The 19,012-nt window shown below is 40.2% G+C and overlaps 3 protein-coding genes across 4 annotated transcripts; all 3 read right to left on the bottom strand.

Moving 5' to 3' along the window:
* Positions 1–8: 8 nt before the first annotated feature.
* kdm5ba (lysine demethylase 5Ba) lies at positions 9–12,672 on the bottom strand. 2 transcript variants are annotated; one of them, XM_079482755.1, is made up of 28 exons: positions 12,515–12,672; positions 11,318–11,516; positions 9,722–9,799; positions 9,291–9,413; positions 8,892–9,062; positions 7,966–8,094; positions 7,770–7,863; positions 7,618–7,685; positions 7,360–7,518; positions 6,993–7,112; positions 6,756–6,914; positions 6,477–6,658; positions 6,196–6,358; positions 5,947–6,066; positions 5,324–5,518; positions 4,849–5,030; positions 4,602–4,726; positions 4,353–4,503; positions 4,162–4,276; positions 3,719–4,074; positions 3,265–3,403; positions 2,986–3,165; positions 2,751–2,903; positions 2,089–2,502; positions 1,917–2,007; positions 1,627–1,835; positions 1,016–1,285; positions 9–911 (listed from the first exon to the last, which is right to left on the bottom strand). In XM_079482755.1, exons 2-28 carry the CDS (start codon positions 11,468–11,470, stop codon positions 789–791), a joined length of 4,422 nt encoding a protein of 1,473 aa, XP_079338881.1. In that variant the 5' UTR covers positions 11,471–11,516; positions 12,515–12,672; the 3' UTR covers positions 9–788. The 2 variants fall into 2 exon arrangements, with proteins under 2 accessions (XP_079338881.1, XP_079338882.1); XM_079482756.1 differs by having other exon boundaries at positions 1,627–1,832.
* A 331-nt stretch (positions 12,673–13,003) lies between these two features.
* Positions 13,004–14,279, bottom strand: rabif (RAB interacting factor). Its single transcript, XM_079482757.1, has 3 exons — positions 14,139–14,279; positions 13,838–14,010; positions 13,004–13,661 (listed from the first exon to the last, which is right to left on the bottom strand). Exons 2-3 carry the CDS (start codon positions 13,985–13,987, stop codon positions 13,413–13,415), a joined length of 399 nt encoding a protein of 132 aa, XP_079338883.1. The 5' UTR covers positions 13,988–14,010; positions 14,139–14,279; the 3' UTR covers positions 13,004–13,412.
* A 181-nt stretch (positions 14,280–14,460) lies between these two features.
* On the bottom strand, positions 14,461–18,945 carry adipor1a (adiponectin receptor 1a). The gene is made up of 9 exons (XM_079482490.1): positions 18,767–18,945; positions 17,961–18,035; positions 17,659–17,857; positions 17,437–17,550; positions 17,189–17,360; positions 16,698–16,884; positions 16,429–16,616; positions 15,730–15,923; positions 14,461–15,652 (listed from the first exon to the last, which is right to left on the bottom strand). The coding sequence occupies exons 3-9, from the start codon at positions 17,800–17,802 to the stop codon at positions 15,524–15,526; spliced, it is 1,128 nt and encodes a 375-aa protein (XP_079338616.1). The 5' UTR covers positions 17,803–17,857; positions 17,961–18,035; positions 18,767–18,945; the 3' UTR covers positions 14,461–15,523.
* Positions 18,946–19,012: the final 67 nt, after the last annotated feature.

Genomic DNA, 19,012 nt, shown 5'->3' with positions numbered 1-19,012 from the left:
ATCCAGTATAAGGTCAGTATTTATAGGTGAGAACAAACCATTTTATTCCACAACTGAATTAACATGAGAAAGATCTGTTTTGTGAGTTTAAAGAAAGCCACAGTATACATCACAAAGTATTTTTCACACAGCTTTTTCTCTGCCTGCTACATCTCCCGTCTGACACTACTTAAGGATTCTGTACAAACACTTCTAATGCATCAAGCAACAGATCAGAGAAGATTTCAAGCTACTGAAAATCAGGGTAACCAGCAAAGTTTTTTGCTGGGATAAATAAATAATATTTTATATTATTAGACACGTGTACCAAAACAGTGGGTTCCAAAAATAAGTTCAGACTATTTTGTTTAGTCCAATTAATACATTTGGTGTAAATAGCCCAGATCAATGTTATTTGATAAATTCACATTAGAAATGTAAAAGGTGACAGGGGAGAAAATAAATATGAACAAAATACATTTGGGGAAGCGTAGGTCCCCTGTTGTTTTTTATGGGTTGCATTTATGGGATGGAAACCCCTGAGGTACATCTAAGCATCACGTTCTTTAAAGAAAATGTTATATAAGGTAATCCTCAAAAATACAAAAAAAACAAAAACATAGCAGAAGAATCATACAGATTTTTGTTAACAGTCCTATCAAGAAGGCAGTAGCACCAAGGGAGAGGGATCGGTATTCAGTAAGGAGGGGGTTTGAAGGAGGATATCATCTGGTGCTTTCTTGGTGCTGTAACTTGTGTGCAAAACAGGGAGCCTTTTTGACTTTCCTTCAAAAAACCTTTTTTGGTCCTCATTTGTTTATTGCGCAGCTGATGCAGATGTAGTCCTCATTCTCAGCCTGCTCAGCAGACACTCCGACACAAACCTGGTGGAACCACTGGTTACAGCTGCCATCACACTGGACCCAATTTACCTGTGAGGACCAGGAAAGAGTACATTCAATCTTCAGACATGTACATTCAATCTTCAGACATGAAGTCAATTTGTCAATTCCAGACCATGAGTAATAATGCTGACCTCGTTTCCTTCTGGCTGTTGACATCGCTTTGCAGAGCACACCGACCAATCCTCCTCAGAGTCTTCTGAATGTGATGGGTCAGAAAGGGAGTTGGAGAGCGAGATGGTTCTTTTCTCTGCTCTTCTCCTTTCTTTGCTCATTTTGGGCTTCTTCTTCTTGGGCTTCTTCATCTTGTCTATGGGTTGCCCGTCCAGGTTCTCCTTCTCTAGACGCCGTTTGCTATTCTTCTCAACCTTCTCGGGTTCCTGACTGATCTCTGGAACTCCATCCTAGATGGGACACGTTTTAACAAAAATGGTAATGATTTCCATAGGATGATGCTTTATTCTAACACCTTTTAGACCATTTGTAAGCTGGGACAGTTTTCTTTTTCTCCTCCAATGGAGTTTTGGGTTCCTCGCCACCGTTTGCATACGGTTTTGCCTGCCAGTTTTATTTCATTAACACTGCATATAGGAATTTATAGTCTGTCTGTTATTTGACCGGTGTTTTGACTTGCATAACCTTATATGTTTTGCTTATAGTCAATGTTTTCTTGCACAGCTGCTTTGTAACAATGAAAATTGTAAAAAGCGATATATAAATAAAGCTAACTTGACTGTTATCCCACCTGTCCTTTGCTGTGCGGGGGGCTCTTGTGAGGCGAACTTCTGTCTTGAGCAATGTGATACTGATGATCATGTTCGCTGCTCTGCAGGGAGTGTTGGGGTGGCGAAAACCGGTTGATCAGGTTGCTATAAAGCTGTTGGAGTTCAGGTAAAGTCACCTGCAGGAGAAGACCTTCCACCAACAGCTCCTCCAAGTCACTTTTGAGGCCTGCTACAAATCAAAATATTAAATATTAACACGCAATAAAACAAACAAACTGTTTGATCTTTACATAAGCGTATTAATACTAACCATCGAGAGGGATGCATGGCTGCAGCATGTAGAAAGAACCAATGCTCCCTTCCAGTGTGTGAGATGATACAATTCCAGAAATGTCACCTGCCTGTGGGCAAACAATTTACAATGCATTACAACATGAAGAATGAACAAAAGTTTATGGCATTCATTGGATTACAGAACTTACTTTTCCATTAGGATGCTGTGTCGGAAGAGAAACCTGCTGCACCCTGTGTTGCCAACGCACTGTTCTTTCAATCACATATCGCAGGGCATCACCCTCTGGGAGCCGCACCCGAATCCGCTGTAAAGACGCCAGCAGTGGCAGCACCTTATCCAGAGGGGGCTTCTCTGACCGCTTACAGAGCGGGCATAACCATGGCTGTCCCGCCGGAATGTCGTTGAACCCTGGTACACAGCCACTGTGGTATGCATCTCGACAGAGTTCACACTGGAGCATTGGGCCTGCAGGAACGGTGTGACACAAGCACACTGTGGGGGCCAAACTACTGGGTAAAGAATGCAACTTTGACTCATTTGAGGTCCTTAAGATGAACAGACTCTCCAACTCTTTCTGATGGACATCACCCAGAGTGGTCATCTGTAAGACAAAGAATACACAAGGTTAGAGAAGAAACCCGGATGCTTTATAGTAAATAATGACAACTATGACAAAGTAAGGCTCACTAATTAAGTTTGCCTAGAGTTTCCACATTCCTAATTTTTGTTTCGCTCTACACATACACCCATATATATAGGCTATATATATAAACGAAAAAGATTTTATTATTACATATGAAGGTAAGCAACACTAATCTGATTTGTATGAAAAGTGGAGATGGGACATACTGCTAACGCTGTATCTTTGCTTGTGGAAAGTGCTTTTTCCACATCACAGAGTGAATCCAGTTTCACATCAGGTTTCTTGCAAGGTAATGAGACATCCTTGACTTTTTTGGACTTTGACTTCTGAGTTCCAGTCTCACACCTAGGGCACAGAACCTAAAAAAACAAACTCAAATTAAAAACGGAATCGTACATGTATATTATATACATGATCTTGAAAGACTACAACTTAATCTACCTCAAGAAGAGAATAGGATGAGTTCCTTAACAGGAATGTTTTAGCTGCGCTCTCCTTCCAGGCCTGTACTTCACACACCAAACTTTCCAGCCGGGTCAAGGGTTCCAACATTACTGGAATACCCTTGGCCCTTGACACAAGTTCAGAAAGGGTAGAAAGAACCGGGATGCGCCCTGCAACCTGTAGAAAAGACAGACAGAAAAAGGGTGAGATGCATCCAACCACAAGTTTGCAAATACTAATACAAGGCACTATATAATATAAACAAGTGAAATGCACCTGAAGAGCATCTGCTTCTTGTATCCATTCTCTGGCCCTACTGACACAGTCTGTGATCTGTAGACAGCTGGGCAGGTATGCTGGGATGCCGTCCACTTCTTGTATGGCTGCCTCAAGAGTTTCAATGCTATGACGAGGTCTAAAAAAGGTTATGGGGATTGTAGAATGATTTTTGCCCTCCATCAGATCGTTTGTTAATAGTAAATGAACTTTATCATGTGGTCAAGCAGCCATCAAATCAATACAGTAAAAATTTTGCAAGTACAATTTTGCAAATTTGCATTTTGTAGCACGTTCTGCCAACACATGCAAACCTGAACTGCCAAAAGCTGCCTTCACTACTCGCACATCTTGCTCTTAATAATGTGACACTGATCAAAAGTTTTAAAGAGCTCTTAAATGTAAAATAAGCATTCAAACGCGTTACAAGTGATGCAAAACAAACTTCACTAACCTAGCAGTGAGCATGTTGTGGGCCTTTTCTTCCCAATGTTCGCAGACAGTGAGCAGCTCTTGTAAGCGGGCCATGGTTCGTTCCACACAGACGTGAGGTGCCAGGCCCACTCCTTGATCTATGAGCCTCCTCATGCAATCTAGACTGAGGTTGGCCGGCTCATCGCTGGCTTGCTGAACGGCCTCCACCCAGCGGGCCTGCTCCAGTCTCTGCCTCAACACTGCCAGCTGAGGTAACTCCACATCCAGGCCTCCACCTTCATCGAGGAGGCTTTGGAGGGCAGAGGAACCCGGCATGTCCTCTGCAAGGAGATCCAAGCTCTGTTGCTGGAACTGTTCGACACGACTTAAAAGCGCCTGTGAAAGTGTAGATCATGTGATCAATAAATCTTGGAGATGAGAAACAGCATATAGACATTAAAACAAAGTTGTGCAGTTGGATACCTTTAAGAAAGGGGCCTGTCGAATGGTACAAGGCAGATCATACAACTGATTGACAAACGATCGCAGTTCTTCTACATTGAGCTGATTCTGAGACTTTCCCCCACCAGAGCGATACCTGTCAACAGAGTTATATGCTACCACATGGTCTAGTTGAGATGGATTGGTAATTTAGAATAAAGAATCAAATGTACCTCGTCTGTCTCTTGCCATTGAGAAGTTGTTGGGCCACTGAAGCGCTCCTCTCTGCGCTCTGAATGACTTGACGCAGGTGATTTAGCAGGTCAGTCTCGGGGTACATCTTATTCTCGGCTTCTACGATCAAGGAGCGAAGATCCTCCAAATCTAGTCATGAGAAAAATAAACTTATTTTAGACCAACTTTCCAGAATTTTAAGATATAACACGATTTCATTAACTGTATTGAGTGTATACACAACTTACCACTTTTATTATCTTGATCTGCTTTTAAAATCTTGTTAACTTTAGATGCCCAGTCATCGTAGGACTCCGCACGAGACGTCACAGCCTGGAAATAGGGGTTCAGTTCGGCAAGGGTGTATTTGTAGCTGCGCAAGCGAAAGATAAGGGTTAATTTGTAGAATACCTGTGAAATCTTTGAAGGAAAAAGTTTTGCATTTGATCTGTTGCTCTTAGTATTATTGCTGTAATGGCTTTTGCAAACACTCACTTGAGTGTGTAGCTGGTAGCAGGGCAGGAGCAAAGGTCTTGGATGTGGTGTAGACAGACCACCTGCTCGGGGCTACAGGGACAGGTGATGGCAGACAGGTAACAGGTGGTGCGGCACTTAGCACACTGCCGTTCCTCATCCGGCAGTAAGTCATAGTCAACCTGCTGGGAGTGCCACACACCCTAGAGAGATGTGGGAACACAATGGGATCAATTAGTAGACAGACAGACAGCATGCATGCATACACAAACAAAGGCTGAACAGACATGATACCTAACGGTTATCAAATAGGCAAGTTCAAGTACTTCTGTAGTTTATGATGGTTGTCATATATTCACATTAATGTACTTGACAGACGATTGTATCAAAAGCATTTACAGTGCATTCATACACTGAGCCACAAAGAAACACTGTATCAACTAATAAAACGAAATCTGGGGATAGTAGGTTTAACGCCTTTAAAATAGGCACCTACCAGCTTATAGGCTCTCTCACGAAGCACCTTCTCTTCTTGAATCATAGTGCTCATGTCCTTATGAACAGCACAGGCCAGTTCGAACTCCAGGCTGTCTGCCTTGGCGGCGATGTTACAGAGCATCTCATCGTGGGAGAAAACGCAATATCTGTTCAGAGATCGATAGTGCTCAACACACTTCCGTCCAAGAGATATCTGAAACACAAGAGAGCATTTTAGTTTTTCCATTGAATTTAACACGAAATCAAAAGCGACCCCCTTGAATTCAATACATTCTACTATTACAACTGTGAATGATACACCTATGCTCACTGTTCTAAAGAGGGAAAAGGGGAAAAAGTGCTAGAAGTCCTAATCTTTAATTAAAACGCTGAAATAAAAATAGGCAAGATTTTGGACAATGTTGAAGTGTTCAGCCCTCATTTCATTTTTATCTGGTCCCACTGCGGAACATACCTCTCAAATACAAAAAAATTTAAATCAAGGTGCCGCCAACATTTTTTCTTACTCCAAACATGTGACATTGCAGATGAAAAGCAGGTTGCAAATGGCAACTCACACTAACTTCCAGATGTAAGATTTAATAGTTTCTGACATCGATTAGGATATTTAGCGGCCGTTACCCAGTCTGCTGTGCAGAAGTTGACAGCCTCAGCAAAGTTAAAGCCTTGGTTGAATCCGCTGTGATAGGCCCTCGGGAAAGTAATGACAAACTCGCCAGCACACTGGTTTGTACGGTAAATCTATAAAGGACAAATACATGAGTTCATCGATATAATGCACCTCACGTGAAGAATAAAAAGGAGAACAAAAAATTCAGTCTTCTGTGATTAATGGCCTTTGTTTCATCTATATATCCAGTGGGAACTCACTGGTACTCCATGATCCATGAGGATATTTGGATTCATAATGGTGACCAGCTGGTGGAGTAGGTCTGGCTGAGACTCAAAGAGCTCGGGAGCCAGGTTCTTCATCACATTCTCCAACTTATCAGCAGCATAGCCTGGAGCACCATACCACGTCTTCGGCTCTCCCCTGGAAATCAACAACAACAACAACAATAGCTGAGTGGATATCAAACATCTAAGTATCAATTCAAGTAGTGAAAGAGCAGGTTCATATCACGGTTTTATATAATGAAAGAGTTGAATACCAGTGTAGATAGTTGATGGAATAGCTCCAGTGATCTTCAATGTGCCAGCAAAAGGAGGAGAAGCACATGCCCACGTAAAGCCATGGGAGCTTCATCCCACAGATGTCCGCAGTGACATGAGTCAGCACAGATGCTTCCAGTACTGGCATGTTGTTCAGGTTCCAGCCACTTCTCAGATAACCCTGTACAAAATGAAATGTGATTGTTTTAATTAGTCGTCAATACTGCCAAATACATAAATGCATTTAAATTGCAAGGACTTCAGTGCAAATTGGTTACCTCCTCCTCTGGGGAGACTTTGAAGGTGCCGTTTTTAACAGGGAAGCCACTTCCAAAGTCCTTTGAGGCGATATCCGCCCCATACTCCACGGTGACATCCTCCTCAATGGTGCTAACCAGTCGCCAGAACTCCTTTTCCACCAGCTCTGTGGGAACCATCTGCCAAACAAAACAGCCAGTCACTCAAAAGCGCAAGGATAAAATTGTTTGTATTGCATCAGACAATATCAGACATACATGAACTGGCATGTTGAAGTAGTCGGACTTAAATGAGTCCGCCATGTCCCCGAAGGTGCGGAGGGTGTAGTCTCTAGAGGCCTGCTCGAACCCAAAAGCCACTTGTGGCTTACCACACTCCTATAGGGAGAATATAAAAGCCAGTGTTAATGATTGCAAACATTCAGCAACTTGTGCAGTGAAAATGTATAATAAAAACAATCTCTTTCCCTAAAGAAATGCCCTCTTTGTTATAATACAAAAGTCAAAACTAGATTCTTAAAATAATCTTATGTAAATGTCACATGAGTTCAAAAACAATCATGTAACAAACACAAAGATTTTACACCATCCGTTTGTAGATGTAGGCATTATGGGAGTGGCTTACCTGAGCCAGGCACTTGGGGCACCTCCAGTCACCTTTGGGGACATCATGAAGTGGTGGGATCAAGCAAAAGGTGTGGTAACTGTCGTCACACCCATCACAAAGCAAAAGTCTATCTTCATCGCCTCCACCCCTACACACCAAGCATATATATTGCTCCACCTATGAGGAACAAAGATATAAAAACAATCATTAGCACAAATGGAATGCTTGGCATATTTTCTATTTTGTGCAACACAAACGGTGCTATGTGATTCTCACCTTTGATTTTTCACCCTCAATTGTTGGCTCAATGGGTTCTTGTTTCACCTGGATTGGTATTTCTTTCACTGGAAAAGATGTGGAATGTAAATAAACGGTTGTTGCAATAGTTTTAAGTGATTCAGTAGAGATCGGGAAATTTGAAAAAACACCTGGTTCCCGTTTTGCCGCACACGGACCCATTCTCCTCCTCAGGTTAGGCTTGTTTTCGCACACCTCATCTTGTTGTGATTTAAAACACCGGCCCTACGAAGAGAAAAGCTAATTTTAAAAAGACATTACAACTATTAAGGCAGTGTTTTGCATTTAGGTATAGACCAGAGAGAACCAGGCCCAAAGATGCTTTACCTCTGTCCGCTTGGCTCTGCGGGCAATAGTGCAGGTTTCTGCTGGTGTGACTGACTGGCGCTGGGCCAGATCATGGGGTTTATACTCCTTGTCTTTGGTGTCATTAGTCAGAGTTGGCTTCTGAGAGTTCTATTGTGCAAAGAGATCACATAAATGTTAACTCTGTGCCTGACGAGTAACAAGCACATCAATTTACAATAGAAATTGACAATTAGCATTTTTAATTAACTAATACAGATGCATAAGACTGCATTTACATAAGCACTATATGTGTGTGCACTTTCCTCTTATCTAATTAAACAGAGTCACATGACAGCAGGGTGGACATCATTAAAACCAGTAACAGTAAGAGGAAAAGCACGTCACTCCTATGGTATTAAACATGGGGTAAAAGCAGCATGCATGTGGGTCTAGAGCTCAGGGCTCAATTAATGAATTCAAGCCCCTTTATGGCTGTGGGTACTACATACACGTACACAGAGAAACCAGCTACTGAAGCCATAGAAACACAGACAAATAGCGTTCCAGACAATACTACAACCAAATAAAACTGTATACTATACAGAAATATACAGAAAATGGTCACACGATTTTATTTAATGCTCTTTATGGCCCTGTGTCCTAAAGACATTTCTATATAAAACATTTGTACATAACCACATCTTATTTTTTAAGGCACAGTTGATTTACACTCAACATATATGATGCAAAAATAAACTAGGGTACTTTTCAGCAATGCTAAATAATACACTATTTCTATTCGGATACATTAAGAGGAGAATATGTCAACAACAACAAAAACAAAGCCTGTCAGCAATGTAAATGAATAACTATGTACAAGAATGCTTCATAAAAAAGAAAATGTAACAAAATGAACAGAACTAAAAGATAAAAAGGAAAAAAAAAGTTTCCTTTTGCAGTCTCACCATAAGATTAGCTCCCTTCTGGAACAAATAGTAAGGATAAAGAATCCTCTCAAAATGAGCACGCAGGTGAGAGCCAACTGCTTTACCAGGGGCAAAACCCATCTTCATTGCAATCTGAGTCCATCTTCGGTCCTTGCAGACCACTTCAAAGCCTCCCTCCTCCTTGACAAGCTGGACAGACACAAATGCAGAGGCGATAAAATCTTCATAAAAAACATGTTTATAGCCATATTTGATTTGAAAAAGGCCTCTGATAACATATGTTCATGCACTTTTGAACATTTTTAAAACTTGCCTAAGAAACATCTAACACAAAATTGCGTAAAAAAAATTAAGCAATGCGAACATTGCATTAGCATTACGTGTTCAAGCCTTTATTAAAGAAAACCATAGACCCACCTTGTAGAGCACATATAGATCCAACGTTTTGCGCTCGACATGAGGAATTTTCAAGGTGCAGCCCTGCAGCTCCCAGAACTTTGCTATCTGGTCTAGAAAGTTTAGTTTCACTCTGGTCTGGGCCTAAGAAACAATACAACACAAATGACCTATATATACAAATTCCAATCATTTTTGGTCTGCAAAGAAAACTTTGGTGTCTAAAATTTGTCCATATAACTACTTGAGCAAGTTGTTTGCAACACTATTTTATGCCGCTTTGAACCAATGACCTTTTTTTTTTAATTGACAAAACACCCAAAGCTTTAAAGTAAGACAAAGGCCACGCCTGTTGCTTCAGCATTGGGGTTGGACTTAAGCCCCCAAATAAGACCACATGAATATGTCTGCAAACACAAAGTATCTGGCAAGCAGCAGGAAGGAGTACTTACCTCTAACTCATTGAGCCTTTGAATGCGTGGGGTGAAATGCAGTCTGTCCACATCACAGGCAAATGGTGGTTGCCATCCCTGACAAAAAAAAGCATAGCTTTAGCTTTTGTGTTTACCACCACAAATCTAAAACATAAACCATATATAAATGCATGGACGTTTACAAGATTATTTTTTTAGCAGTACCCATAGCACATAAATATAATAAAACATTTATAATATAACTGCTTATAAAAACACAAAGTGTTAGCATCATGTTGAAATACAATTAAATACACAAACACGAAATAGTTTATTTTTAATGATCTGTATTGCTGTAGATGAATCCAAACGTAGGGACATACAAACACATATCATATTAAAATTCTAAAATCGACAATGGGAATATTTGCCATTGTTTTGAGGGACAATAATATCATATTTGAATATCGTTATGTACACAAATATCAACCACAAAACCAGTATACTTATTATAAGGATGGATACTGGTGACGACAACACCTCTCTTATCTTTCCACGGTCGCCGTTTTAGGGTGTTAACAACTATGAACAAGGCAAATGCTATAAAATGTATAGCCACGACAACAACGTGTGCAACAATGTAACGTGCACGTTTAAAACGCGACCTGCATTGAATTTCACTTCTCGTTATTTACATGACATTTCGGTTTCAATGGCCAGATGGCAAGCCAAATGCAAATCCTCAACTCGAACAACATGGAGGACAACGGCGAAGACCAATCACCGTCCTGAAACTTAAACAATCATTTTACATTTTTGTCTCAAGTTAAACCCTCAACTCATTTATCTGATAAGCGACAATAACGTGAAGCGGTTTCGCACTGTTTTTAAGCAAAAGTGGCCATTGTTAATTCAAGGCAATCTTTCCGAATCACTGTAACTGTACAAAGGACATATTTGTTTGACCTAAGTTTTGTATTAACAACATTTGTTGTATTGATTATTTGTATTTACACACAGAATCGGAGTTAAATGTCATCTTTTAGTAAAATGCTTAGACGCTGGAGAGAAAAATAAAAGGAAGTTGTTTCGTGGTAAATGTTGCACCAACAGTGCAAGTAGCTAGTAAAAATCATTCGCAGACTGTTTTAAAATAAGGTAAAATGAACTAAAATGAAGAATTTCACGTATTAAGGTTTGGTTTGGACTGTTTGGGTGGATGCCTAACGTTACTAACTAACGTTGATTTAGAAGACAATAACAGTCATTGTATTATGTGCTCCAACACAGTCCATCAACCAAATATGTATTTGAAGTATGTGCACAAACTCAGACGTGACCCCCAAATTAACCATTTAACTAAAACTACCTTTCTAAGAAAGTAGCTAATGATGTTGTGGTGGGTAAAGGAGTAGCCACACGCGAGCATTCACGCATAGCTAGTAGCAGTGCGCGCACACGCTCACGCACAGTTACGAACGTTCGCAATGGCTGGAGCCGCAATCCGCCATGTTGAAAAAACCTGTCTTTAGAAAAGTGTTTCGAGATTCAACCGAGGGCTGCAATCTACGAGTAAAAACACTATCGAGATCTGAATTTCATTTGACAGTTATGGTATATGTCGAAGAAACTTACCGGGGGCGGTCGGATCTTGCAGATGCCAGTATTTTCAGCAATTGGACGTATTTTGTTGATGAACCCAAAAGGGTCGGCAAATTCCTCCCAACTGGGCTCAAAGACAGGGCACTCCGGTGGTGGAATAAACTCGTTGGGTCGTGAATGGGTCATTCTGGGGAACTTGATCCAAATGATGACATGCGGAAACTGCAGTAAACTGTTTGAAGTTGAAGTAAATGTTTTAATTAGTATCGAAAATAAGCCATATTAAAGAATGATCACACCTGAACTCCGACAATTAACATCCTCATCCACTTTGGGAAACGTACACACAGACGAAGTGTCGACGTTACAGTGCTTAGTCGTCTTCCGCTTACAAAAATAGAGACGCTACATTTTCTCATCCGACGTGATCATTACATGTAAATGTGATTAAGATTTTTTTTTTTGCATATTTCCTGAAGCCATTTTAAGTTAAAAATTAACCAGTACCGAAGTATTTTTTTACAATAAATGCAAAAAAGACCTTTGTTTGTATAATGGCAAACAACGAACACCATTATTCGCTGATAAAAGTACTTTATTCAATATACAATTTTTTTTCCAAATTAAACAAGGTATTTGGTAGAAGATCCGACACACCTAAATGTCGATAAAACTCACACAGAAAGCGTCCCATTTTATTTTCAAAGCTCAGGAAAATGCCATTGTTTATTTTTCTCTCCGCTTAAAACGTAAAATTAACAAATTAAATAACATTCGTTTCTTTCAACAACACATCTAGTTATAAACTGTATTTTAAATTGATATATTAATCCAAAAAATCCCACTTTTACGTATCTGTGTGCTTTTACGTCTGTCCAAAAGTAAAGCTGCTTTTGACTTAGAGAAGTGACTTGCGCGGATTGATGTGCCATAGCTTAGAGAGCCTCGTTTTCACCGGATCTACTTCTTTAAATGGACTCTTTTAAGTTACCCACTCGGAAGTAACATATGTTGCTCGGGGACGGCGGTCAGCATTAGCTTTCTTGGTCCGCTTGAAATCGAAATTCACGATTCATCTCACACACCGCGCAATGTGGTATAAACGGTGCTCTCAGACCACGTACTGATATAACCAGTGTGGATTTGTACCGTCACATGACCCGAATACATAACGCAGCCGGATCCTTCAGCGGATAATGAAACGCTGTGCCAAGACAGAAAGTATCTCACCGTGCCGGGGTTGCAGTTGACTTTTGTTTTTACATTTCTTTGTGTTGGGGGTCCATTAACATCCACTGTAGCGGTCCATGCAAGCAATATCTACGAGCACGTACCACACGTCAACTCGGAAGTCTTGTCGCCCCCTATATCACAGGACAGATATGCCCGGTTCTTCGATCCGCCTATCGGTGGAAACGACCTCATTTAGTGAACAGTGTGGTGTGGCAGTTCCAACGTAATGTTTTACTAACAAATATTATGGCATCTTACTGAATAAAAGTAACAATCGTTTAAATTATGCCAGTATGTGTCCTTAACTGCCCTTTAAAGCATGCATTGCAATGTAGTTTCATGTGGTTCCTTTTTTTGTATAAAACATTTTGGGATCAGCGGGGCCTTTAGAAAACTATTAAACCACAAGACAGTTCAAGAAATATATTCTATTCTATCCTTACACCTTAATATGTTAAATGCATCCAAGAACATTTATATAAAATGCATGACACTTTTAGAAATGTTATCTCAGTTTAATATTAGAAGTCTTTCAAAGGATCAAGGACAAATATTGTCAGTTGATAAACACCGTCCTTCTCAATCTCTTCATACCCAGACATGGCTTCATGTGTTGTGAAGACAAAAGTGATAAGAGAGATGGAAAAGGCCTTGTATTCGGAAATGTTTAAAAGCATCATCTCTGTCTATAGCAAGCTGAGCTAAAAGCCAGTTATGATACAGACAGGCACAGATGCATGTTATTGTAGAGGTTGGTGAGTATGAAAACATAATAATAAAAAAGTATAAACAAACAAAATCACTACTACTTTTTGAAAATTCTGCAATACAATAAAACACAGATTTTTTCAGTTATGAAGAATCTTAGTTACACATGTCATTTTCTATTCATGCTCTATTCGTGGTTCACCCTGTCCAATGCCACATAAAAGCTCTTTTTATCATCCAGGCAATGCCAGCCAATGGGTCCAATCTCACAATCTGCACAAATAAGGTACTTCACTTTGCCAACATCTTTAGTAAAGCCCACATTCTCAAATGTGTACATGTCATCAACCAGCCAGTGGGCAGTTAACGTGTCTCCATCCAATGTTCCTTCTGATTGACCTATGGAGGTTTTCTTTTTCATTGAAGGCAGAAACAGCTGGAAGGGATTTGACAGAAAATAATAAAGTATGGTAGTGATAAATGTTATCATATTCAATCACTTAACTAACTACATAAAAACGCAAAAGTATTCTATAATAAATGATTATGTTATGTAACACACACCGTTTACGAGTGTATTCAATGTTTCACACCAGATTAGCACAAAGTTACCTCTTTTTCTGCAAACACTGCCATGCCTGGACAAAGCACCTTAGAACCACATCGCTGGCACAACACCGCTTTCCCATTTTTCCCATCTTCTGACACAAGAGATGGGTCTACTGATCTCTCGGAAGAGGAGCACTGTTTACTGTCATCCATCTTGGCACACAACTGCGTTCAAACTAAAATTTGACAAGCCATTAGAAATAAATTTGTATTATGTTCCTGCTGTCAATGCATATGATAAGCTCATATTAATCTATTAGCTAACAGGCTAAATTAACTGGTAATGTTAGTAAAGAGTACTCGCCTCTGACGTAGATCATGAGGTAAATCTGCTCCTTCTCAAACAAACGTATTACCCAAATATTTCCCTCACAATTATGGACACGTATAGTCAAGTAAAGCAAAATAATATACACAAGTTGGCAAATACTAGGCGATTTAACCGGCTACTTGCTAATACATGTGCAACTGCCAAAACAGACCGGCTGAAAACAAACCACCTTAATTCCACGTTCCGCTCAGCATCACAGAGACTCCATTTTCAGACTACGTCTTGCGATAGTTGTGTGATAAAATGACAAGAATAGTCCAAAAATCGAATGCCTGTTAATACATTCTATTTTGTTCATTCAATTATACATTTATTCAATCAAAACGACAAGACAAGAGAGCGGAGATTAAGATCCATAAATATTTATTAAAACATTTTACTTAAATGTAAATGATTTTCCCCTCTACACATAACACATGAATATATGGATAGTTTAGTATTTGTGGTAGAGCCACACAGTGAGCTTATTTAAAAAGAATCATACACTACTTTATACAAACTGCAGTCTGAGAAAGTTAATAAATGACAAGGTTTTTTAATATAATTTGATTGGATTGCTTGCAAAGATAATATTAGTTATATTTGACTCGTGAAATTTACTACACTGTAGTTTTGGCTCAACTATTTAAACCTATTTCCAGTGGCCTAAGGCACAGGAATAATTTTATACTTTACAGGAAAGTGTTAACTTTACAGGCTGCACAGATGTATCTATGCAGAGGCTTTAACATTGATTTTCAATATCTGTGCTGTAAGGTGCAACCGTTAACCTGTTTACTTTTTTGTTTGACCTAGAAGGACTGTTTGAACTGTAAATGTTGTAGCTCAGTGGTTAGAGCATGGTGCTAGCAATGCCAGGTTTCGATCCCTGTGATTGCACATACTCAAAAACAAATGCATAGTAAATGCAATGTAAGTCGCTTTGGATAAAAGCATCTGCCCAATGCATAAATGCCAAATGTAAATGTAGACATTGTCCCATCAGTAAATTTCAGGACGATAATGAGCGTGATGCATTATTACTTCGCTTAAAAAACACAAGAGATTGTTCTAAAAATAAAAGGTTCACACTCTAGCCGTAAGTTACTCTTTCAGCCTAGGGTGCCCTTTAATCACACACAAGTACTTTCTGAAATGAATAACATCCTGGAGAGTTCCTGAATTGAGTTCTATCTATGAAATGATTAACCACATCCTCACATCTATGCATTGCTTTTTAACTGTAACAGTAAAACGATAAAGGGCAAAACTCCAATCTATAGCAAAAATTAAACACAAAGAATAAAACAGCAATCATCAAGGAAAACTGGGCATGATAACTAATAAGGAATGGGTTTGTAGTTCATAGGTTGGAGATTTTAAAGGAGAGTATCGTCTGTGCAGCCTCCCTCAAGGCCATAGCGGAACTCCTGCAGGTTGGACACCCCATAGAAATGAATGAACGCTGCTGCCACCACCAGCACATGAAATATCTGGTGAGAGTGAAACTAAGAGAAAAAGGGAAAATTAAGAAGTTTGCAAATCACTGTATTTCAGTATGATCTTAAAAAAAGCTTTAACTTACCCAAATATCACACTTTCCCGGGAAATAACGCTCAGGGATTCGTGCAGCATAAAGCCCAGCACCAGTGATGTACATTGCACCCATTAAATAGAACCAGCCCATCTGTCCAACGGTAGTGGCTTTGACAAAACCCTCCTCAATGATGAAGTGCATGGTGGGGACAATTCCACTCAGGCCAAGACCCATGAAAACTCCTAAAATATATATTAGCATCAAGAAAAATGTCCTAATGCGAACCAGCATGAATAGTAGTGTCTCCACATATTAAAGGGACAGTTAACCCAAAGATCAAAATTCTGTTATCATTTACTAACCCTCAAGTTGTTCCAGATCCGTTCTGATGAACACAGAGAAAGATATTTGGAAGGCGGCTTGTAACCTAACCACCATTGACTACAATAGTAGGAAAAATTATTGTAGTCAAAAGTGCCCCAGAACAGTTTGCATTTCCACGTTCTTCGAAATATCTTCTTTTGTGATCAACAGAACAAAGAAATCTATTAAGCTATTTGTCTTACTATGGTAGTCAATGGTGTCCAAGAAGTGTTTGGTTACAAGCATTCATTTTTAATATCTTTCTTTGTGTTTGTCAGAACGAAGACATTTCGGATCTGGAACAACTTGAGGGTGAGTAAATGAAGATAGAATTTTCATCCTTGGGCCGAACTGTTCCTTTAAGGCAACCGGACCATACATCACCTGCTCTGGTGGGCCTGTGACGGGGAGTGGAGAATCGGTCCCACTGCGCGACGACGATGGCTGCAATGCCCAGCACACAGACGATTGTGAGGTAGATGAGACGTGGCTGAGGTGAGCAGTAGAACGAGTAGTAAAGCCAGGGCACGAAAGAGCCCATTATCAGCAGGGCAATGCCAGAGTAGTCAAGTCTGAGAGACAAACACAGAATAATGACCTTGAAGCCACTTTAACCATAAACTGCACAAATAACAAGGAACCAGTGAACTCACTTAGAGAAAGTACGAGACACTTTCTCAGAATGGCAGTAGACGGTGTGAAAAAGCCAGGAGAAGCTGAGGCACAGCACGGCACCCAAGAAGAACATGCCAAACACAACCTTCTCCTGCAAAGGGGCCATGAAGTACATGTTGGGCCTCAGCATGGTAAGTGTGCCCAGGCACAAGAACAAGATTAACCCTTTGTAAAATCAAACAAAAAAGAAAAACATAAAGTCTATTGCCTTTTTTTAAATTAACATGATGAAATATTATATGTTTGTTAACAAATGTATATTGACTTTTAATTTAGTCATGCTTAGATTTTTTTAATCTAAGCATGACTAACAGGTTTCTATTGATCCCACATGCTCTTAAAATAAGAGCGGTGTTTGTTCCCCAACCTTGCAATCGATCTGAGGAATACTTAAAGCACTAAATATATGCATGAGGTGCACAATAGCCTCTTGGCTCTGTGACTGCTCAACAGCGTAACCCTAACCTACCCAACAAATGAGTCCAGATATTCCCGGTCTCTGTGTGAATCCTGAAAATGCTCCCGAAGCAGGCACGGAAGGAGGGCATGGGGGGCCGATGACCATGCAGGAGGTAGTCATTGTCTTTCAGCCACTCCGGTAGGACGTGAAAGGGAATGACCCTCCAGCGACCTTCCCACACCTGCCGAACAAAAAACGACCGTGAGATTCTGTATTACCTCTGTGATTACTTTAATTTGCATGTTTGATGGTCACACCTTGTGCACAAATTCCTCCATCTTCTCCATTGCATGGTGAGCCTGCAGTGGTAGAGTCAGAATGTCTCCAACATCATCGTCATCCTCTTCATCATCCACCAGACCACTGGCTCCCTGCGGAAGGAATCAGCACTCGAAATGAGCCTGGCACATTTTGTGCTGGCACTGAATATGAAACGCTGGAGATTGCAATCCAGTCAAACGAATAACGATGTCGCTTGCCTCTGACTGGAGTCCTGTAGCTCCTCCAGGGCCATTCTCCTTGAGCAGGGGACCAAGTTCCATCAGCTCCACGTCAGCTGGAACATGGCATTCCTCTGTGACCCGGCAGTCCGCATGACTGGCAGACCTGATTTGGCCTGACATCAGTAGACTGCCCTGTAACCCCTCCTGGACCTCTGAAGTCTACTACTTCAGTTCACTGTGTGTGAAAAATAGATCTTCAGTCAAAACAAAACTTTATTGACTGAAGTTGTCAACTCATGACAACTGGGTAACTCATAAAAACAATAAACACAGTTTACCTGCAGAGCTTTGAATAGAGAGGTGGGTCTAAACCAGTCTCCTGGTGTTTGCTTCTCTGTCAATTTGCATTCAGCCTTGAAAGCAAAACACACTTTTAAAAATTGTAAATAATTAAAAATATTAACCTGGGTTACCCTTACCACAGTTTTCGTTTGATTTGTAGCGATTTATGTTTTTTAACCTCAATAACCATGTTATCTGTAATAAAATGATTGTAATACGGACTGTAATTCTCTGCCAAAAACACTGCAAAGAAAACCATGAATCATTTCCCTAAAATAATAGCTGTGTCTAAAACGCACCAGTAAACTGTTTGCCATAACAACATATTCGGACAAAACATGCACATCCGGATTGAATGTGATTATTCGAAAGAGTGTATATTAATTTGATATATCATGAGCACGGAGTCAAGCTGACGTAACAGTTAAATAACTACGGCTAACGGTAATTAGCCTGCTTGCTAACAAACGCATTTCAGGCTTTTTCGGATGATTTTAGAGGACGAACAGACAAAAAAAATCCTATAACGTTATACGCCATGACACAACACTTACGCATTATTGCATGATAATACATAACATATAAAAATAACGACAAATCACTATAGCATTACCTATAAAAATGCCGTAATCAAAAAATTATTTATTAATGCGAAATTTGGGATCTTTAAATGAGCAAACGCTGTTACAATAGAGCAGGTTAGCATCGAGACAACGAAACCGCTACCGTGACAGGATGCGTGTACGAATAACATTTTACATGGCTTTCGATTGCACTTGCATTTTATCGTTCGCGTGTTTACCTGAGCTAGTCCTAATCTGCTGTTGAAGAAATGCGACCTCTTCCAGACGGCGACTAAATACCCGTAGGATGAAGAAATAAATAGTTGAATGCTGCTGTGTGTGAGACAGCGAGTTTAAACTGGCTCGCTGTTGTCTTAGAAATAACACCGTAGCTGCGCCATCTGCTGGTGAGGGTTGACGCTGCATGAAATAATTGGTAAAACTGTTATTAGGGCACCGAAGCAATTTATTTGGTGGTTTAAAGG

Source organism: Barbatula barbatula (assembly GCF_947034865.1).
Source record: "Barbatula barbatula genome assembly, chromosome: 20".
Classification (NCBI taxonomy): Eukaryota; Metazoa; Chordata; class Actinopteri; order Cypriniformes; family Nemacheilidae; genus Barbatula; species Barbatula barbatula.
The sequence above is the reverse complement of the archived record's forward strand: the minus strand, read 5'-3'. Positions and strand labels throughout refer to the sequence as shown.